This window comes from Mytilus galloprovincialis, chromosome 7 (genome assembly GCF_965363235.1).
Source record: "Mytilus galloprovincialis chromosome 7, xbMytGall1.hap1.1, whole genome shotgun sequence".
NCBI lineage: Eukaryota > Metazoa > Mollusca > Bivalvia > Mytilida > Mytilidae > Mytilus > Mytilus galloprovincialis.
Genome location: NC_134844.1, coordinates 24,499,254 through 24,523,421, shown reverse-complemented (window position 1 = coordinate 24,523,421; position 24,168 = coordinate 24,499,254). Strand labels below are relative to the sequence as shown.

At 32.8% G+C, this 24,168-nt stretch overlaps 1 protein-coding gene across 1 annotated transcript in view; it reads left to right on the top strand.

Moving 5' to 3' along the window:
* The window catches only part of LOC143082611 (uncharacterized), a 125,680-nt gene extending 103,888 nt beyond the window's left edge, over window positions 1–21,792 (top strand). The window contains exons 48-60 of the mRNA XM_076258374.1: window positions 2,075–2,234; window positions 6,484–6,661; window positions 7,674–7,759; window positions 10,543–10,638; window positions 11,204–11,428; window positions 11,671–11,861; window positions 12,514–12,686; window positions 13,863–14,087; window positions 14,811–15,010; window positions 17,645–17,715; window positions 18,029–18,109; window positions 20,928–21,128; window positions 21,469–21,792. Of these exons, the coding sequence (XP_076114489.1) occupies window positions 2,075–2,234; window positions 6,484–6,661; window positions 7,674–7,759; window positions 10,543–10,638; window positions 11,204–11,428; window positions 11,671–11,861; window positions 12,514–12,686; window positions 13,863–14,087; window positions 14,811–15,010; window positions 17,645–17,715; window positions 18,029–18,109; window positions 20,928–21,128; window positions 21,469–21,516 (1,935 nt within the window). The 3' untranslated portion in view covers window positions 21,517–21,792. The remainder of the gene's footprint in view (window positions 1–2,074; window positions 2,235–6,483; window positions 6,662–7,673; window positions 7,760–10,542; window positions 10,639–11,203; window positions 11,429–11,670; window positions 11,862–12,513; window positions 12,687–13,862; window positions 14,088–14,810; window positions 15,011–17,644; window positions 17,716–18,028; window positions 18,110–20,927; window positions 21,129–21,468) is intronic.
* Window positions 21,793–24,168: the final 2,376 nt, after the last annotated feature.

Genomic DNA, 24,168 nt, shown 5'->3' with positions numbered 1-24,168 from the left:
AAATCCTATGGCTTTTCCAAGAGAGTAATTACCAATCGACAGTTTCGTAATTCTGGTCGCTAATAGCTGACAATAATGTTTATTCTCGGATACAAGAGATTTAAGAAAATTTTGATTTCTATCCATTTTGTTTTATCTCACTCTTTCTTTTCAAAAGAATATATAACAAGATTAAAGACGCCGTTTGAGTAGTTTTTAGGTGATCATCAACGGAAGCCATAATCCTCACTTTATACACACCCAAGCTCATTAGTGTAAATCACAAATTAATTAGTTTGTAAACATTTTAAATACTTTTTCATGTATCACTAATTATTTATAAAAATTCATATAAAAAAAAAAAGATTAACAGATAATCTTAGGTATACACTCACGGAAACAGCATGTCATAAATCAATACAGTGGTCAGTGACCGGAAATTTAATTACACGTGTATTGTCAGATTAACTCTTCAATCCATTTAAATCCCGGAGGTCATGTTTTGGCATATGTGTATTAGTTCGAGATAAAAAAAAATGAATTTTGAATGCTTTTGTTAACCTTGGGACCGTAAATTTAGTTAGACTCAACCGAAAATTTCGACTCATCCAATTTCGACTCATCAGGAGTCGAATTACATACTTTTGTATGGAATAAAGTTCGGGACCACGTGAGAACTTCGACTCATCCGAAATTTCGAGTCAACCGAGTTCGAGACAACGAGAGTTAACTGTATACTAAAGGAGTAGGTCCGGTAAGGGCCGATTTTGGCCTCAAATTTAAGGTTCATATAATGAAATATTTTAGACACTTTTTAAGCATTGAAGTGTCTATTTCAATTGATTTAACTAGTTTATGTGAAAGATTTTAACTGATTAAGTAATTAAAAACGCTCTGACTCAAGTTTAAATATGAAAAATCTATCAAATATGCCAAAAATCGTCACTTTTCAGATGGTTTTTGTCAAAAATAGAAGTGGCCGCATCCGTATTCATCCTCAACATTTATATATGTTATGTCTTATAATCCAAAACATGAATGCGGCCACTTTCATTTAAGACTGAAACCGTTTAAAATTTAACTAAAATGCTAAAATTGTGAAGATTTCAGTAATTTAGCATGACTTAATGATGTTAGTACCTGATATATGTGCATTGTATTGTCAAAAACAGCCCATATTTGTGAAACAGAAGCATTCTACTTTCCAATAAATAGCTAAAGGATTACATTTTCACAATTTTTATGGCCCTGCAACAAAGTTGTCAGTGCCATATAGTTTTACCCTTGTCCGTCTTTCTGTTTTTCAGTCTTTCTGTAATTCCTTCATTCGGCAACAACCCATTATCCAGAGTTTTTTTTCTAAACTCCTTCAGAAATTGGGCTGATTTTTGGTATGTGAGTTAACCATGATGAGTTACAGATCAAGTTAAAGTTTCATTCCGCTCCACTAATTTTTGCCGAAAATACGGGCTTTCAACTTTGAGAAATTGTTGAAAATCACAGTTATACAGACTTTCTTAGATATTGGACTGATGTTTGGTATGTGAGTTAACCATGATGAGTTACAGATCAAGTTAAAGTTTGGTTCCGCTCCACTAATTTTTGCTGAAATTATGGGCTTTGGACTCTGATAAATTATTGAAAATACACAGTTATACAGATTTTTTCTCTATTTCCCTCCAGATTTTGAGCTGATTTTTGATATGTGAGACTACCATCATGTTTGTGTCCACATGTGTTTATATTGAAATTGCAGATTTTTCAACTTTTTGGGACAGGGCCATTCATGTCGCTTTTGAAACATCTAGTGTAAAACTGCTATATTTTGGGTCAAAAAGGGGTCTGACTGAACCTATCCCTTTAGGGGAACCATCCCCCTTTTTATATCTTGGTCATATAATAGGCTACATTGATGATTTATTGTTCAAAACAAAACAAAAAAGGTGTTTAAAAAAGTGCTAAAGGCATTAACAATTCTTCCCCCCCCCCCCTATTTGTACAAATTGAATTTCATGTTAAATCATCATTTTTTTGTTTGTTTTAAGCATTTAAAAATCAGACGTGAAAAATTTTACCTGTTAGTGTTTGATTACAGGATAACTGTCCATATGTACATAGTTGGGATAGAACAGATACTGACAATGATACAGTGGGTGATATATGTGATAATTGTCTGTCTGTCACTAACACAGATCAGATAGATACAGATCAGAATGGTGTTGGTGATGCCTGTGATACTGATGATGACAATGATGGTATGTAAACACTTCCCATATTGTAAAATTTAAACTTTTTGAGGGTTAAAGGACAAGGTATGATTAGGCCTGTTTTTTGCCCCCTATTTTCTAAATTTTGTTTTGGAAAGCTACTTATTACATTAAAATATTCCCTTAGGTTTGAAGTTTGTTTGGATCAACTTCAAAACCATTAATTTCAGAAAATGGGTGGAGTTAGGGGGGTAAAAGGCAGCAACAAAGGAAAAATAATGATTTTTGGCCATTGTTTCTTAAAATTGATAGCGTGCGCCTATGTGACCCTGAAAAAAAATTTGGCAACTTAGTCAGCAAAAACAGTTCTCATGACATTGGAAATATAGATTCCTACACTGCAACAAGCATACCTGTCAACTGACCCGGATTCTGCGGGTGTGACCCGAGATTTTCACAATTCTGAGGGATCACCCGGATCACCCGCCGGGAATTCCGAAAATGACCCGATTTCACCCATATTTCTTAGCCTTGAGATTGATTTTCATGACATAAGTAATATTCCTTTGAAATACCGGCAAATTCGTAATTCTTCCATGAACATGCAGTTCATCTATCTATGTAAACTGTCAAATTAAGTGACCCATTAAGTGCATGGCTTCACTTGACAGCTTTGATGTCAAACACACTGTTGATTAACACCAATTACCTTAGCTTTAGGTCGTAAATAAATTGCCCTGTTGTTTCACAAAGATATTTCAACTAAGAGTTACTTCCCCTTATTTGTCACCATTCAAAATTATTCCTTATATTTACGTTTTATGGGTGAAAAAGATTAAATCATAATAATATAAAATTCAAATACATATTGAAAAATAACTTTTCATTATTTTTATACCTTTATACAATTTTAAAAAAAAAAGTTGAAAATTATTTTTTACATTTATACTTCCTTTAACTGTATTACTATCTTTTATCATATTCTAATTTCCTTGTTAATTTGAGAGGCATTCATTTTTGAGTCACGTCTCAGGCATTACAGCTGAACGGACGTGCTGGGCCAGCTCTCCTTTACCCGCTATCTTCGATGAGGGTTTGCGGTTAGATATCAACGACTTACTACTTAAGATGACAGAAACCAATCCATGCCGTACAGATAGACGTAGTAGTTGGCGTACCCGCGTTAACATGCACTCCAAAACCATTGTATTATGGGGAGTGTTATGCCGATTAACGTGCGAGGGCTGTATCCTAGGCTGTTGGGTGATATGACCTTCATTTCACTGCCTCACGGCTTTGGTCTTGATAATGCTTCCTGTCATCTTTCGAACTACGTCCGAGATCATCTACCTGTACTCCATCATCGAGGCTAGCGGGCTGCCAAGCTGACCAAACTGGCCCTGAAAGCAGCCGTTAGTGAAAATAAACATCAAAATAGTAAACAAAGAAAAATCTACTCACCAAAACCAAGATGGCGGCCTACATATTGCGACCTCCACTACTTGTTCCTGACCCACGGCATCAAAAACATGTTAAAGCTCACCAAACGTCTTCGGGCACCGAGCCGACCCTGCGAGGGCTGTATAGCCAGTCAAGGTCGTTAACCACCACCACATATATATAATTTGAGAGGTGAATGTTCATTGATGTAATACCTCTACATGGTATGTTTAAAGGCTAGTAAACTCATTTTAAAAATACATTTGAAAAATAAATTTTAGATGATGACAAAAGTAAAGGACATAAGACTGTGATACACAAGTTAATAAAAATCTTTAAAAGTGTAATGAAATAATAATAAATAAGATTTAAAAAGACTTAACCAAGTGAACATGCATTGATGTTTTGGTATCTTTGATATACATTATAGGAAAATGTACCATAAATACTGAAATTCAGCTCGAAAAAGTTCGTACGCGTTATGACCTGAGATTTGATTCTTCAATGCAGGTCATGACCTGCATTTTCATCGTCACAGGTTGACAGGTATGAACAAGTGTATTACGATATTTCTCCACTCGAGACAGTTAAATTTTATTATTTAAAGCGCGAGGCTTGCCGAGCTCTTTAAGGAGGCTCGAGGGTATAAAAATTTCGGAAAAAAATTAAACATTTGTTTTTCATTACAAATTTTATTTATTACCTTTTGTAGTTGTTACTTCATTATATGGTACAAACAACATTCAAAACAATTAATTCGTGTCGGCCCCAGATGACTTTTAAAATGTAAACATCATTGAAAAAGTTCCAAATTATCTCCCTTTGGTGGAAAAATGACATTTTTTGGCTTTAAAATTGAAATATCTCTTTTAACTCATCGGTGACCTATATTTTTTAATATAATTTCGATATATGCTGTACTTAAACTAAATTATTGTAAAATTTGAGCGATTTCGATATTACTTTTATTTCGCCTATTAGGCCAAAAAAAAAAATAGGTGTGTTTCCTGTTGCATGCCCCAAAAAATTAGGGTCGGTAGGTAGGTATTTTTTTTTTTTTTTTTTTTTTTTTTTACTGGCCTGCTTCGGTTGTTTTTTGTGTATTTTTATAATCAGTTTGTTATTCTTTCAGGTTATTTTCATCAGTTCATTGTATAAAGTATACAAGATATGAATAGCCCATGTTCAAAAGTTGCAGAAGACTTGGCCAGGACTTCCAGCTTATAAAATTTTCAAACTTTTCAGAACTGATATGCCATCTGTACGGGTCAGGCTATAGTCTTACACAGAAAGCCCATCAAAGTCTGTCTCAGCAAAGACCTGTTTTATAATCAGTTTCTTTCAGACAACAATGGGGCTATTATACTTTTTTTCTCGTTCCTGTGTGGACACTCATCAATTGTTATTGATAACACACTTTGACTGATGGCCATAGCAGAAGCCATGCCGTTGTTTGACTTCAATCTGTATCACACAAATGCTTACTGTATTAAAATTTTATTTGAAACAAAACGTTTAAAAGATGCCATTCAAAGGCTATACTAAACAAAAACCGTTTCCGGATAAAAACGAAAAAAATCCGGATTTTTATTTATTTTCTTTTTTCCGGGAAAAAAAAGTTAGGGTCGGCGCCAAAAAATTAGGGTCGGTCGGGCGACCGGAAACACACCTATTTATTTTTTTGGCCTTAGTTCAACAGAAAAAAAAACTTTAACCAAGATGTATGCTTCTTTCGAAGGCAGATTGTGAGCGCAAATGAACGGTGACCCCATTTTTTTATTTTATTTTTCTATTAACTATAAGATAAAGTTCATTTATAGAAAAATATAGAGAAATCCTATATAAATGATTTAGACCCGCGAACCCCCTTAAATAACTAAAATTTAACTGTCGAGAGCGGAGAAATATCGTAATACACGAGTTATAGTGTAGATATCTGTTTCTCTAATGATTTTTATCCTTCTTTTTCAAAGATTTTCCGAAACTTGTGTTCTTTATATGCGACGTCATCGGGCATGGTCGCCTGTTTTCATGATGTCACAATAGGAAAATTCAGAAGAAAACAAAACATTTAGACGTCATAATCAAATTTCGACTAATCATTTGCCGAGAACAGATTTTTCACTTGTAAGGAGAAATATTTTTCTCACACCGGCCAAGAAATGTGAAAATAGCACAAAAATTAGAGAATAAAAAAATTCCTTTGGCACTCAAAATAAAATTGTTGTAAATTCACCTGCAAAATGAATAATAATTACGTTACAATGTATTTGCATAATAACAGAAAGTTAATAACCCTTCTTACCTAACACAGTTGCAAAAATTAGTGGTTTTGAAGTTCATCCAAACAAACTTCAAACCTCAGGGAATGTTTTAATATAATAAGTAGCTTTCCAAAACAGAATTCGAAAATACAGGCCTTATCTTACCTTGTCCTTTGGGATATCATAGTTTCCGATATGTTTTGGTACAGGTTATTTGTGGGGTTTTAATTGCATGATCAAATGACATTTATGCATGAAATAGACAAAATAGGTCCAAACAACAATTTGTGCTTGGCAGAATATAATAGCAGTGTCATATACATGTACAATTGAGATTCATGTACTAATTCATGCAGGACAACATTTTTTGAAGAGTATCATTTAATGGAATCATTTTCATAATAATATTTGTTTGAATGAAAGGGAAAACTTAATATTGAGAACTTTCATCAAAATTGAAATATGGTTATTTCTGGGGAGTAGCATATTCACAGTAAATACATTTTGAATGAAAATAATACTACTTCTTTTGTTAGATCCACTAGTACTACAGCAAGTGTAGAAATTAAATTTAAAATTTGTTTTCATTTTAGGTAGACCAGATGGTTTCGATAATTGTCCATTGAAAAACAATCCAACACAAGATGACTCAGATGGTGATCACATTGGTGATGTTTGTGATAATTGTATAAGTATAGGAAACCCTGCCCAGACAGACACAGATCAGAATGGATATGGTGATAGCTGTGATCCCACTATTAATAAGGACAGGTATATCAACACAATTTAAATCATTAAATATTCTTTGTCAATTACAACTGGTTTTGACAAACTGTAATTCAGAAATTATTGTGATGTTTTTGCTATTGCAAATAATGCAACAGGAATTTAATTGCAATAATTTAAACTTGCATTTTGATATTATTTTTTTTTATCAAATGAACTTATTATCGCTATTTTGTCCATTTTTCCTTTGATCTTTTTATGTGATAATTTTTCATATCATACTACTCTCTTGAGATGGAAAAAATATCGCTAGAAACTAAGGAGACACGTGGCTAATGAAATTGACATGAAATTGACAACATCGTCATAGGTAAAATAGCGATAAGCAGGTTATCATTGGTCATCTCAACTCGATTTCCTTTCTCATTGAGATGATCAACGGTAATCTATAATTCTTTTGTTTTCTGAGGAGGAACACATATATACATATATAAATATCAGGTTGAAGATTTAGATGGTGTCATAGAAGAGGATGTTTCTCAGCCTCAATCTCCTTGTAGGGTATAACTTGAGATGAACTGTAGCCAGGAAGCATCCTTTAGTTTGAAAGACCATAGAAAATTTGTAGATCCTGTTTTCATAGACATAGTCAAGGACATGGACTCATAATGTCATACATTCTCTTTTTGTTTGACTAATAAAATTAAAATTACTTGAAAAGCATGATATTGAAATTTCATTAAAGCAAAATGTGATAAAATAACAATAGTGTAATTTATTTTTTGTATTTAAGGATTTTTTTATGTTTTGCTGATAATCACTATTTTTTTTCTGTATTGAATGACACATTTGTAGGAGTAATAACCTTAAACATTTAAAAAAAAACCAAAAAAACTGATTGATAAAAGAGTTTTATAGAAGTCTGCAACTTTTTTTAATGAGGAGTTCATCATAAGCTAAGGAAATAAAACAGTTGACATATTTTGACTTCAGTCTGTGTTGATAGAAATGTAAATGAAGCTGTTTATAATTTTATGTATCATTAACATCATTCCAGGGATGGTGATAGTGTACTTGACATCATTGACAATTGTCAGGAGGCAGCTAATGGTGAACAGACAGATACAGATGGTGATGGTATAGGTAAGGTTATATGTACTTTATCAAAAAATTAGATTATATTTTGTGTATGTAACAGTTGACAAATTGCTCGCTATACCAGTCAATAAATGCAATAAAAATTGCACAATGAAAACAAAAACAAGTAAAAAAAAAAAGGCATAAACCATGATGATCCTTATAAATTACGCCAACATATTCAAGGAAACAAATTTAGAAAAAAAACCAAAATATTATGGTTTTCAGTCATATTTACCAGCTGTTTCTTACAAAATATCATTAGAAGATGTGATATGACTGCTAACAAGTCTCCTTTTCATCAGAAATCAAATTTTGTAGAAGTTAGCAATTAAAGGTCACAATTTGTTCTTTGAAAATGAGCAAATCCAATACAGCATAGTAAGCAATAAGAGGCCTTGAAATGACGTTCAAATGCATATGAGAAAACTAACAACCTGATTTATAAAAAAATATGATAAATCAGCAAAAAAAATATGCAATCATTTAATAACAGGCTCGTGACTTTGGAAAGGCAAATACAGAATATGGTGAAATCACATACGTGAGTGGCCAGGGGCGGATTTAGGCGGGGGCGTGGCGGGCGTGCGCCCCCCACCCCCTAAAATTTGCAAAACATGGGTTGTCTTCAACTTATTTAAGTATCAGAAGAGACCATTCCATCTTTTTTAACATTCAAAGTATATAAAACAGTCAGTTTAATAGAATAAACGTGATTACTTATCAACTGACTACGATTTATTAAAGTTCTATACATTATTTTAAAGGAAGGTGTCAAACGCGGAGCTGCGTTTGATGACAAATATAATAGGTTTTTAGCAATTAAAGTAAAAACAAATGTTACATTGTATTTGCAATTTTTATAATCAATTTCTTTGATAATCGAAGTTCCCTTACTCACTTTCACAATTTCATCATGGCACGGTCAAGAAAACAGTCGCGATATCAGCATCTGAGATTCTTTCATAATATCTGCAAAATACTGTTTCAAGCGAAAGGTTAGGTTATAAATTTGTATCTCTGTGCCTATATTTATTTCTCACTTGCAACCTAAAAATTTAATTGAATTATGTATCGTATTACATGCTTGGAATCCCAAGAAAATAAACATAACTTTGTAAATGCATATCTCATTCTGATTTTAGTTGTTTGTGGCTAACACAGTTAAGTCTGGCACGACCTCCGAAAATAAATAAAGTAAAAAACAGATGTTATGAAAGGACAATTAAAAATCGCTGGTAAAAGTAAAAATTTTCGTTAGCAAAACATAATATTATTATTGGTCAGGTGAGCAATTATGATCTGTCTTGTCTCACTTTGCGTCTGTCAGTCCTCTCGTCCATCTGTCTAACTCTTCACATTTCCATTGTCTTAACCAAGTTTGGCAGGGCTGGTGTTATGGAGTGTTAAAGTAATTCTTAAGTGAGGCAGTTAAATTTCACATTATTGAAACCATGTACAATTGGCTTAGACATATTGGCGATGTGCAAAAGAATTATTTATTTGTGGTGTTCCTGTATTTCTTTATGTCACAACTACCAGCACCATGTCTTTTAAGGTTTTTAGTTAAGATATTACCTGATATTTCTATATAAATAGTTTTACAACAGGTGCTGGTGTCTTGATTGTAGATTGGTTTGCACAGAAACACAGAATAAAAATAAAATGTTCTCATGACTATGGCTGCAGCTTTATAACTGTAGCTTTATAACCTCACTGATATATGCAATATAAATCCCTTAGTGCGTAAGTTAGGAGATTGTTGTAGTTTTTTGGGAGATCTTGCCATCATAGCTCGTTGGTTCTCCGAAGAATAGGGACGTATTGTTTTACCTCTGGCCGTCCATCTGTTGGTCAGTCACTTGATATTTGGTCTGGAGGATCCACTAGGAAGCATACAAATCTATTACTAGTACGTCATTATTGCATTTCCCCCCTGAAGATATTAGATTGACTAATATGAATGTAACACCAGTTTTCCAAGTAACCATTGACATAACATTCGTTAGATTTTTTTATATGGAGGGTCAGCTTGTGTACTCCTGATTGAGGTCTGCCTCTATCCTAATTGTCTTCAGTCCTGTTTTCTGGGAAATATATAGGGGTAGTCTCAATGAATCGAAGCTCACATATTTCTTGTTAATTGCGGTAATTGTAGATTCTTGTCAGTGGTGGATTAAGGCGATTTCAGCTTGAAACTTTAATTTCTCGCTAATTTTACCACACAATAGTTCAAGATATCTACATATCACCCCTATAAAAGAATATTTCAATAATTTTACCTCAAAATTTTTTTTCGCCTTGCTCTGCTCAGCGAAAAATAAATCTTTGCGCCCCCCCCCCCCCCCCCCCCCCCCCCCCCCCCCCCCCAAACCGGAAATCCTGGATCAACCCCTGGTGGCTGAAAAGTTAATTGAAATACAAATAATGTGTTTCTGCTAATTAGCTTGATGAAAATTGATGTGTCATTGATGTTAATACAATAGTAGAGGGGCATTATGTTTTCTGGTCTGTGGGTCAGTCTGTTTGTTCATCTTCGTTCGTCCCGCTTCAGGTTAAAGTTTTTGGTCGAGGTTGTTTTTGATGAAGTTGAAGTCTAATCCACTTGAAACCTAGTACACATGTTCCCTATGATATGATCTTTCTAATTCTAATGCCAAATTAGAGTTTTTACCCTAATTTCATGGTCCACTGAACATAAAAAATGATAGTGCAAGTGGGGCATCCTTATACTTGGGACACATTCTTGTTTATTCAATGAATGTCTGTATTTATGTTGATATTTGTAGGTGATGTTTGTGATCCTGATTTAGATGGTGATGGTATAACTAACTCGGATGATAATTGTCCATACCTTAAGAACCCATTACAGACAGATGTAAATGGTATGTATACACTTGAAGCAATAGGAACATCACAAGAAGGGTCTTTTTCATGCAATCTAGAAGTTCAGCAAATAATCAATCAGTCTATTTATAAAAGAAAAGTGAGTTTAAAGAGTAAGTGGAAAAATAGTAATGATCTAAAAAATCTATTGTATATTCAGGAGACCAGGTTGGTGACGATTGTGTAGTTGACTCTGATTGAGACGGTATAGATGACAGTAATGACACCTGTCCGTATAACAAATATATATCTACAATTTCCTTCTCCCTTCATCAATGTATATTGTATTATTCAGGAGACCAGGTTGGTGACGATTGTGTAGTTGACTCTGATGGAGACGGTATAGATGACAGTAATGACACCTGTCCGTATAACAACTATATATATACAACTTCCTCCCCCAATATTAATGTATATTGTATTATTCAGGAGACCAGGTTGGTGACGATTGTGTAGTTGACTCTGATGGAGACGGTATAGATGACAGTAATGACACCTGTCCGTATAACATGTATATATCTACAACTTCCTTCTCCATTCATTAATGTATATTGTATTATTCAGGAGACCAGGTTGGTGACAATTGTGTAGTTGACTCTGATGGGGATGGTATAGATGACAGTAATGACACCTGTCCGTATAACAAATATATATCTACAACTTCCTTCTCTGATTATTTCTCTGTTGATCTGTATCCTGGTTACAGTATAGATCCTCAATGGAGAGTTAAGGCAGTAGGCAGGGAGATATACCAGTTAGCTGATACAATGAAACCAGTCATGTTAATAGGTCAGTTTGATGGTTCAATGTACCTGTTTATTAGAATTGTGAAATAAATAATTCAAAACAGTGATAATTTTTTTGTATTGAAAATTTCAGTGAGTTCAGTTGTCTATTTGAAGAATTATGTTCTCTTTGCTCAGAATAAAGAATATATATTAAACGTATTCAAACACAAACATTCGACAGAAAATCAAAATATCTACCAAATTATTCTGTATAAAACCCACTATATATTATTTAATAAATAGGTGAACAGACATATGGTTCTATGAAATACAGTGGAACTGTTTATGTACCATCAGATAAGGGAGATAACTACATCGGAATAGTGTTTGGTTATGTAAACAATAGAAAGTTTTATCTTTTGTCATGGAAACCAACTAATTACAACTTTGAAACTACAACTTTTCAGACTGGTGTTAAAGGACTAAATCTGAAGGTAATTCTGTAGAAACAATTTTGCTGACCTGTTTTAAGTTATGCAGGATTAGTTCATGTATTTGAATGTATGGTGAAATTATTTTCTCTTGTCTTTCATAGCAATCATGTCTATTGCATGGTAATTTTCACTCCAAAACAAGGGTCTTTTGTTATTCTATGAAATGTACAAAGTTCTTTTCAATATAAATAAGAATGAAGTTGGTTACAAAATTGATTAAGGTCCATTGGTAGTTCTGTCTCAGAATCATTTAAGGTTTCCAAAAAAAGTAGTTTTTGTAGTCCAATACAAGTAATGAACAGATGAAACACAAATAAAATCTTGACCAAGGAATTTTTTAATGGGAAGAAAACAAAAAAGCTAAACAATAATGAAATTCATATTGTATGAAGAGCTTACTATCAAGTTTTCATTTTTTAAGTACTCATTTGTTATTTTTATGGTTTAAAATAAGTTTTAATACACAGGGGTCGAATTGTTGTTTTTCATGTGTATGATATGCAGATTAAGACGTGTGGTTTCAACTAATCCTTCTGGATATTATTATTTTTTTTATATTATTTACGGGACCATTGTAACTAAAGGAGCACTTTTTTGAAACTATGATTAATATCCTTATCATTTAAATGTATTCATATTTCTTTACAAATAGGTAGTGAACTCCAATACTGGTCCTGGACAAACATTAGCTTATGCTCTATGGCACAGTAGTACAACAGTGAACCAGGATACAGTACTATGGCAGGATGGTAACATGACAAGATGGAGTAATTACACATCATATAAATGGTTCCTATGGCATTATACAGATTTAAATAAGATCAGGTAGATAAATTAGAGTATGGATCTAAAACCAAACACCAAGACATCTACAGATATTTTTATATCTATAAAATGAGATTGTTGAAATGATAGGTTCATTCTTTATGCAACTTCAATACTGACTACATTGTATGTCAGCACTTTCATAGATATTTGATGGAAATATATATATGGGTATTTATATCACAAATTTATTCCTACAATACTTCATACCTTACTTTTTGCATGTCACAGTTGGACTATACTTTGAATACTATATTGACTGCAAGCTCATGTTATGCTTTATTGACACCCCTGGAAAGAAAAAGAGGTCTTAAATATCGATAAATATATCCAACTTGCCTGCTTAGTTGGGTTTAATTTTGGAGAACTAGAAGACGATTTTACTTTTATGCTTAAATTATTGTGGACAATTGAATTTAAGTGAGACTTTTAGTACATTTAAATGAAATGTAAATTAGAAAAAATGAAAACACTTGGGTGATTTCTTTCAAATGCAGGCTTCATTTACTTGTGTATAATATGACACAGGTTTTTTCAAAAGTGATGATTTTCTAAAAATTGTTTAACATTTCACAGTGGTATCATACTTTAACTTTGTTTAAACCTGTTTTCTTACTTTTGACCTTAATTATTTATCCCTTATAATTTTTATATACTATGTATTTACCTCAGGTATCACAGATCAAATTTATTTTCGTTCATTGTGTGTTAATTTGCGTTTTTTGATTGAGTTAAGCTTTCCAATTGATAATTGATTACATGTCTTTCTATGTTGTGATGTTATACTATTGTTTCAGATAAGGGAGAAGGTTTGGTACCATTAAAACATTTAATCCCGCTGCAAATGTTTGCACCTGTCCTAAATCAGGAATCTGATGTACAGTACATGTAGTTGTCGTCTGTTTATGTAGTTTCTCATTTTTATATTTAGACCGTTGGTTTTCCTGTTTGAATGTTTTTACACTAGTAATTTTTTGGGGCCCTTTATAGCTTGCTATTCCGTGTGAGCCAAGGCTCTGTGTTGAAGGTCGTACCTTGTCCTATAATGGTTTACTTTTGTTAACTGTTACTTGGATGGAGAGTTGTCTCATTGGCACTCATACCACATCTTCCTATATATATCTAAACCCAGAACCTAACTTAAAAAAACGTTATAATTTTTCATAATTATTTCAGATTCCAATTGTATGATGTAGATTCATTATTAGCTGACAGTGGTGACATCTATGACACCAGTATAACTGGAGGTCGTGTTGGAGTGTACCAGTTTGGCCAGGAATCAGTTTTATGGTCTGATCTGAAGGTCCAGTGTATCCCCAGAGACAATAAAGCTTTGTATCTTGATGGAGTGGATGATTATATTGTGCTTACCAATATCACTCGTTTAGACATTTATCAAAGGTGAGAATAGAAATAAAACCTTGTATACAAATTATTGAATTTCATTTCCATGTCCATATGGTTTTAGTGCATAATAACAAATAATGTCTTCTGTTGTAATTGACATGTGAAATATTTAATTCTTGAAGTATAAAAACTGTCAGGATTTTCCCCAAAAAAATATATCTGAATTATAACTACTTTGTTACTTAATTTCTTTTAAACCCAAAATTCATCTTTTAATAAAAAAAAATAAAAAATTTGATATGTAGGAAATTAGAAAGAAAGATTAAAACATAAAATCATTATTTGAAAAATTGAAATCACATCAAGTGCTGATGGCAAAGGTTATATGACAGACACAGGATGCTTATCAGTAGTTTCATCGCCTATTAAACTTTTCATGCTTTTTAACTTAAATGTTCAGTCAACACATTGAACTGGCTGGATTGTATACCACATGGAGTCAGTTATTTTTTCGTGGGCACCAATTTTCATGGATTAAGGACATAGTAAAATTTACTTGGATATTTGATTTCATGATTTTACAAAAGTCTTCAACAAGCCTATAGAAAATATGTACTTCATTGAACATTTGATTGCATCGTTCACCCGTACCCACAAAATTAACAAAAGTGGTATCTCATGAATAATAATGAATCGACAGTAATAAAAATATTCACTGTTCCTTATTTTTTTTAATAAACAATTGATGTATTAAAAAGCATTTATTGCTATCAACAGTTTTTCCGTTGGACTGTGGATAAAGATAGACTCTTTGGCAGCAGGTGACATGCCATTATTTTGTACAGACACTAGAACTATATGTTTATGGTTAGATGGAGGTGTTGTACATGGATCTTATGGAAACAATACAGTAACATCTACATCCACTATCAATACAAACCAATGGATCAGTTTGTTATACATATATGATGAATCAGGTGAGATCAATATTTATATAGCAGCTAGGCTAGCTACACATTCAATAGTAATAAATCTACGTAGCCCTATGTAGCCGCTACGATATTGAACGCTACCCGTGTAAGGTTGTTTGCCGGTAATGCAAATTCTGTTCTTCATGCCTGACTTCTTCAATTTTGAACCAATTGATTGATTTAAAGGAAACAAGAATTGAAATTCAATCAAAATCTTAAACATGTTCACAATATGTACACTAGAAATTTTCTATTCCTGATAAAGTATAGAAATGCTTTACATTTGTCTCCTTTGTCTCTTGTAACTTTAAAAAATGAAAAGCTAAACTTTAGTAAGAGGTGTGTGTTGACACACCCCTCTTTGATGATGAAAAAGGTGCTGACCTTAATCAGTCATTTTTGTTTACTAACATCATGGGAATGCTATCTTATTAAAGATTGATATAAAAAATCTCCTTTTTAGCTCTCCTGGCCCAAAGGGCCAAGTGAGCTTTTCCCATCACTTGGCGTCCGTCGTCCGTTGTCCGTTGTCGTCGTCCGTTGTTCGTCGTCGTCGTCCGTCGTCGTTAACTTTTACAAAAATTATCTCCTCTGAAACTACTGGGCCAAATTAAACTAAACTTGGCCACAATCATCATTGGGGTATCAAATTTTAAAAAATGTGTGGCGTGACCTGGCCAACAAACCAAGATGACCGCCATGGCTAAAAATAGAACATAGGGGTAAAATGCAGTTTTTGGTTTATAACTCAAAAACCAAAGCATTAAGAGCAAATCTGACAGGGGTAAAATTGTTTATCAGGTCAAGATCTATCTGCCCTCACATTTTCAAATGAATCCGACAACCCGTTATTGGGTTGCTGCCCCTGAATTTGGAATTTTTGCTGTTTTTGGTTATTGTCTTGAATACTATTATAGATAGAGATAAACTGTAAATAGCAATAATGTTCAGCAAAGTAAGATTTACAAATAAGTCAACATGACCAAAATGGTCAGTTGACCCCTTTAGGAGTTATTGACCTTTATAGTTAATTTTTTCACAACCATTTTTTCCGAATTAATCCAAACTTGGCCACAATCATCTTTGGGGTATCTTGTTTAAAAAATGTGTGGCGTGACCCGGCCAACCAACCAAGAGTGCCGCCATGGCTAAAAATAGAAAATAGGGGTGAAATGTAGATCTTGCCTTATATCTCTGAAACCAAAGCATTTAGAGCAAATCTGACATGAAGTAAAATTGTCCATCAAGTGAAAATCTATCTGCCCTGAAACTTTCAAATGAATCGGACAACGGGTTGTTGGGTTGCTGCCCCGAAATAAGTAATTTGAAGGAAATTTTGCAGATTTTGGTTATCTTGAATATTATTATAGAAAGAGATAAAATGCAATCAGCAATAATGTTCAGCAAAGTAAGATCTACAAATAAGTTAACATGTCTAAAATGGTCAGTTGACCCCTTAAGGAGTTATTGCCCTTTATAGTCAATTTTGACCAATTTTTCGTAAATTTTTGTAATTTTTTACAAAAATCTTCTCCTCTGAAACTACTGGGCCCAATTTAACCAAACTTGGCCACAATCATCATTGGGGTATATAGTTCAAAAATGTGTGGGTGACCCGGCCAACAAACCAAGATGGCTGCCATGGCTAAAAATTGAACGTAGGGGTAAAATACAGTTTTTGGCTTATAACTCAAAAACCAAAGCTAATTATCAGGTCAAGATCTATCTGCCCTGAAATTTTCAGACAAATCGGACCTGTTGTTGGGTTGCTGTCCCTGAATTAGTAATTTTAAGGAAATTTTGCAGATTTTGGTTATTATCTTGAATATTATTATAGAGATAAACTGTAAACAGCAATAATGTTCAGCAAAATAAGATCTACAAATAAGTCAACATGACAAGAATTGTCAATTGACCCCTTAAGGTGGTACCCAACACTTCAACTAAAATTAATTATGCTCGTTTAATTTTCTTAAAATTTTGACAAAGTATTTACTTTGACCCTTTTACAAAAATATAAAAATTTCAAAAAATTTGAACCAACGGTTTTATCAGAAAAAATACACTGGTTATATAGCAGTTTGACAAACACTTATTTTGATCATTGAGAAGCTTAATATTCCCTTAACAACACAACACAATTAAAACGTTTAGCTGATTTTACAGAGTTATCTCCCTGTAGTGTTAGGTACCACCTTAAGGAGTTATTGCTCTTTATAGTCAATTGTTAACAATTTTCATAAATTTTTGTTAATTTTTGTAAATTTTTAGGAAATCTTTTCCACTGTAATTACTGGGCCAAGTTCATTATAGATAGAGATAATTGTAGCAACAAGAATGTTCAGTAAAGAAAGATCTACAAACACATCACCATCACCAAAACACAATTTTGTCATGAATTTATCTGTTTCTATTGTTAATATGCACATAGACCAAGGTGAGCGACACAGGCTCTTGAGAGCCTCTAGTTTTTCTACCGGAGAATTATCAATACATTTTTTCTTTTAAAAAAATGCAACAAAAACTTTTAAAATATATTTTAAGAATGTTTTTTTTTAATTGTGTACATCAGGTTTATTTTACTACTAATGATTTCATGATTCTATTTTAAAATTGACATATGGTGTTAATTTTTTATAGAATACTCAATGACTTTGTATGTGAATGGAAACTCAGTTGGTGTAACTAGTGATGTAACTCCTATTGACCTGGTGAGTTTAATTGATTTGAAACATTTATATATTTTTAACGACACAATGTATAAATCTGCACAAGACGAGGTACATTGACTTTCTTCATCATTAGTTAAAGATAAAAAATATCTATCTACTCAAGATTTAGTTGATTTTATAGGCCCTAAAAATGGAAAAGTTATATAACATTCACATTACCAATGTTGTACTTGATTCCCTTTGCATCATTTAATGACAAATTTAAAGGATCAATAAAGTTGCTGTCATCAAATTTTATAAAACCAGCAAGATAGCCATCTTGAATTGAATATTAAAATAATTATATTTTTAGACACAATATACCACAGATGAAGATACTTTATTTTACCTGGGGACAGACACCAATTATTTCTATAAAGGATATGTTGATGAGGTAAGAACATAATAAATCTCACTTTAGGCCATAATTCCTCTAATGCCGGCGTCCCACATTGGCGTATAGACCGGCGTACACCATACGTACAGACAAAATTGAATAGATAAAGTCGGTATACGTTAGTTGCACACCAGAGGAACGCTAATCAATCGTTAAACGCGCATTGCATAAGTTTGAAGTACATTGAAATTCAAATGTATACCCTTGTTGAATTTTTAAGCAGCATAAAAAATTCATCCAGCTCAAGTGTTTGTCTGGCGTATACCTGTACGCTACACGCATGTAATACATACGCTACAAGTGCCTTTAAAATGCTACAGATAAGTTTGAAACACATTTAGGGCACGTTGTATATGCTTCGAGATCGTTCAACTTTAACTAAAACGTATGCGGGTGTGTTTGTAACAAACCCCCCACAATAAAATGTCCCAGACACGCCGAAAGCACGGATTATCGTCACAGATACGTGCATTCCATCTACATTACATAAACGCCAGGCATACCCCAACATACGTTACTTGAAAGCCCGATAAACACTTAGGTACGCTTCTTGTACGCCCAATACACACTTAAAGCTTGTTGTGCACATGATACAGATATGATTGACAGGTTGAATGCATTTAAATTACTAGCGTGCATGATTATTTAATCATGCTCGACGTACATCGGAGGTATAGGCTGATGTGTGACACCGGTATTAGCTCCTTAACTAATGAAGACTTTAACCTTAATCAATGATTTAGGTTCTGTTCAATGTGATCTGTAGCATAGAGTGTGGATGGAGGGTTCCTGATTTTTATTATAAGGCCACACCAAATTAATTTGGACTCCAAAATATGGGGCGAGCGAGCGATTTGAAAATTTTAATAAAAAAATATTTAATTTGGAAATTTTTGAGGCAAAGCTTGAAAAGTAAAGGCGAGCGATTATAACTTTTTTTTTGTAAACATTAAAAAGTAGATTTTGACAATATTAAAACTTGATTTATCACTTTAATACGTTGACATTTCTTTAACTTCTGATGTATTTTTTCCCTGTTCACCAAGAAATAGTTAAATCTAGTCTATGTGTGTGTGACTGACAATGAGACAATTCTCCATTCAAGTCATAATCAGTTTGGGGGCAACCCCTTAATGTTATAAATATCCCTTTTACATGTTTTATGAGGGATCAATATAAGTTATAATATATTTGTTTGTATAAAAGAGCTCATATTTTCTCAAAGAACTATATATCTATCTGGTATTAAATGGTCAAAACATGTCCAAGAATTTTGTAATATTCCTGGACTTTAACCATGTTAACACATTTACTTTAACAGTTTAATATTATTCAAAATAAGTGGACCCCTCTTTTAGAAAAAGTTGTTTAAAATATGATGCAACTCTCCTCTTTTTGAGTACAAAATTCTAAGTTTTCAAAGGTAAAAAATAGAAGAACTATACAAATCCTTGGTATTTTTATTTTCTTTTCTACATCAATAAAAGGACCCCTTATCTGAGGGAGGGTTGTTCTCAACCTGATAATAACAAACATAGGTCAAAGTACGGCCTTTTACACAGGGCTTTGATACAGACCAAGCAGCAAGCTATAAAGGACCCCAAAATTATTAGCGTACACAATTTGAACAGGAAAACTAACGGTCTAATTTATATATCCAAACAGGAAAATACCAAATTATGAACAACATCAACAAACGATAACTGCTGAACGACAGGCCCCTGAATCAATCAGGACAGGTGCATAAACATGCAGTGGCTATAGATAGTTTTGTTTCGCCAGCATACAATACAATTGCAGTTGAAGGCAAATCCTTCAGAAGTTCTTTGTATTTTATTCTAACAGCGAACATGTTTTGATAGGGAATATAAGTAAGGGGGAAAGAAACCAATTGTTTGTTCTTTACAGGTATTTCCGCGGTTATAAATTTCTAAATATCGGAGCACTCCCTCTTTAGATAAATAGGTTTCATGCTGAAACAAATATTCTCACAGATATTTACACCTTGTGGTGGGGTGATTTTATGTTTAAAGTCGTTATATACAGGTTAGACTGTGATTTTAAAACAAATGTTGATATCTTTTTAAAATATTTACAAAAACAACGGTGCAGGAAATGGACATGATTACATTTCCGGATGCGGGAATATAAAAATTTTTAAAAAAAATTCTGTTTTGAAAAAAATAGGTGCGGGCGGGTCCGTCGAACAAGGAATCAAATTGGTGTGGCCTAAATTGTTTTTTATAGCATTTTTCTCTATTTATTTCGCCCATTTTTCAGTTTTATTTATGATTTAGAATCTGATTATTATCTATTCCTTTTTTATTTTAACTTTTTGCCTATTTTTTCTTTCTATTCTTTAATTTTAGCCCTCTATTTTGCTCTTTGTGTCCATTATTCTCCATTTTATTAACCCCATCTAGACCCTCTTGTATGACAAGGGGTAAATAATATACATAAAGGCAACAGTAGTATACTGCTGTTCATTAGTCATAACTCGACTAAACAAATCCAGGTTACAAACTAAAACCCAGTGAAACAATTGATACTCTGAACTGCAACAAAACCAACCACGAACTTACATAGAAACAGTCTATTTGATAACAACTGCCATATTCCTTACTGGGCTTGGGATTAAGGGTAGTTATTTGACTTGGTGAAGAAAAGAGTTTTTTTTTAAGAATAAGACTTTTAAAACTTAGAGAAATGTTCAGATTAGTAGTTGGGAATAGTTTATAAAGACTTTATATTTTAAGACCCTTTATGTAAACCAAGGTTTGGTATTATGTTAAGTAATGATTTTTCTTCATTTCAGTTTGTGTTCTATAATGTGGCACTGTTAGGAACAGAGGTTAATGATCACATCCATTTACCTTCAATCACAAAATATCCAACATACCACAGATATGGGCAGCTATACTATAAAATGGATCAGACTACTGGTACCCTGTATCTTAAAGATGAGGGACTACTTGATGTACCAGGTCAAATACATGGAAGTCCTATATTTGAAGATGTAAGTAATATGTAATTTATCTAGTTATAATGTTTTTAAACTGTAGAATATTTTATAATAAATATTTGACATACATATTATTTAATTTACTTGAAATATACTAAGTCCTATGCAAAATTAAGCTTTCCTACAAATGGTAAAAGCTAAAATAGTGTCAAAAGTCAAAGATGAGTTAATATACTGAGGGCAAAATCATATTCTTCCTTTTTGAATCGAAGCAGTCAAAAAGGCAAACTGAGGACCCCAAATGTAAGTATGTATATTGCTGTGAAATGTACACTTGGGAAAACATGTTAAATAAGTGATGTAACTTAACTGGTATATTTTTATTTTCTTGCAGAGCCTCCAGGATTATAGCAGATTTAATTTGGAATATCCTGATAATTAGCAAGGAAATTGATTTACATAATTATTAAGGACAGAAGTTCCAGAAGAAAATATCAACATATTTGGGAGAGATGATACTATTGTCCACAGCAATTTTACCTTGTTTGAAGAACTGTTTTTATATATATTGAATGAAATAAACTGAATCTGTGATATATTTTATATTTTTATGGTTATTGTTTTTTAATAATGTTGCTTGTTATACATTTTATATTTAGAACAAACATGTTATAAAAATGCAATTTATTTTATAATAAAAATCATTTGTATAAAATTATTACTTCATACTTTATTTATTTTTAATTGACTTTTGTTATTAAATATAAAAAGGGGACTTGATATTATTAAATTACAGATAAATGAAGTGTAGGTAAAAGGATTTTATTTTTTTAACTGGATAGAGGTCACTAACAGACCACCAAATTAGTTCCTTGAAATTGGCTTGAATTAGCTTTTTCGTAACTGCAAATTCAATAAGAATGCTACTTTCAATACTCTTAAACAATATTGGAAAACAACTGTAAAAAATCAATCCAAATCTATTACTTGCTTTAAAATGGAATAGTTGGTGAGGATGCGAAGACTTATCTGGAAAAATACTTGTGTAATTTTGTTTAAAAATTAAGCACAACACCATTTGTGTCTGAAAACAATGTAAATGCACTGCTGTTTGCTTGTGGCTGAAATATTTCATGCATATCCATTCACTGGTTAAGCAAGATTAGAGCAAAGAGCTCACTAGGAAGCTATTAAACCAAGAGTTTCAAATAGTGAAGTTGAAATAATCCCTTCGGATTTTATGGACGCCATCACGAGTTGGTTGACTGTTAGAGAATAACCGTTTCACAGATGATATCTGATATGTTCCTTATGTAGTAACTACAATACCATTCCCTTTTCATGAATGTCACCTATCGAATTAGACTATTTACCGGAATTGTAATAACATAAGCAACACAACAGGTGCCACATTTGAGCAGGATCTGATTACCCTTCGGGAGCACCTGAAATCACCCCCAGTTTTTGGTAGGGTTCATGTTGCTTAGTCTTCAGTTTTTATGTTGTGTCTTCTGTACAATTATTTGTCTGTTTGTCATTTTATGGCGTTGTCAGTTGAGGAATTCAACTAAGGAATTTCATTAATCATATCATACCTGAATGAAACATTAATGGAATAATAAACAAAGGCTTAAGTCTTTTATATATATATATATATAGCAAAAGTAAATAAACACGGTGTACAGAATGTATATAATAATATTTTTAAATTTGCAAACTACATTTCACATCAAATAATAACAGTTCTTATATTATTTGATGTGAAATGTAGTTTGCAAATTTAAAAATATTATTATATATATATATATATATATATATGTAAAGCGATGATATATATATATATATATATATAAACATTCGATGCTTTCCATATGAATAGATATAAAAGGGGCACTAGTTACGAGATATTATAAAAAAAAAACCAGAATAGGATTTTGTTTCGCTCAATCATTAATAACGGGAAATAATGGAAGTTTTTAGTACATGTAGCCAGTTTGGTTCAATTTTGTCAAAATAAACAAAGAAATAAATTTACAAGTATGAAATTTTCACTATTTATCTGTACATTTGTCAAAACATTTGAACAGTACTTAATTGTTCTTGACCAAGAAATTGGCAATTTTCTAGCTTTTTTGTTCCCACCTTCATTTCCTTATTGGGACATCACCCAATGCGACTGTTCACTGAGTTTATATTTCTGTGTCTCTCGTAGAGCAGGAACCGCCCCTCTTCCATCATACACCATATGTAATTTACTCTTAGTTTTTGTGAGGTTCTGTTTGCTCCGTTTGTTTCATTTTTTTTTTACTCTTTTTTGTTTGTCCTTTTTCTTTTTATCTTTGTTGGTCATGCTTTTGTCTGTTTTTCCTCGAATCATGGTTTTTCGTTGTCCTGAAGTAGTATTCTCTCTCTCTCTGTTATGCAAGTTTGTATTTATTTTATCTTCAATATTTATCAGTACAGCTTTCCAATATGAGTTGAATGAAGTTGCCAAAAAAAGGACTTGTTAGAGCGATGAATTGATTTATCCAATAAAACGGAATTTGATGCGACTGTCATATAATAGTTATCAAAGGTACCAGGATTATAATTTAGTACGCCAGACGCGCGTTTCGTCTACATAAGACTCATCATTGACGCTCAAATCAAAAATATTTATAAACCCAAACTAGTCCAAAGTTGAAGAGCATTGAGGATCCAAAATTCCAAAAAGTTGTGCCAAATACGGCTAAGGTAATCTATGCCTGAGATAAGAAAATCCTTAGTTTTTCAAAACGTTCAAAGTTTTTTATACGGGAAATTTATAAAAATGACCACATTATTGATATTCATGTCAACACCGAAGTGTTGACTACTGGGCTGGTGATACCCTCGGGGACGAAACGTCCACCAGCAGTGGCATCGACCCAGTGGTGTAAATAGTTATAAAAGGTACCAGGATTATAATTTAGTACGCCAGACGCGCGTTTCGTCTACATAAAACTCATCAGTGACGCTCAAATCAAAAATATTTATAAACCTAAACTAATCCAAAGTTGAAGAGCATTGAGGATCCAAAATTCCAAAAAGTTGTGCCAAATACGGCTAAGGTAAT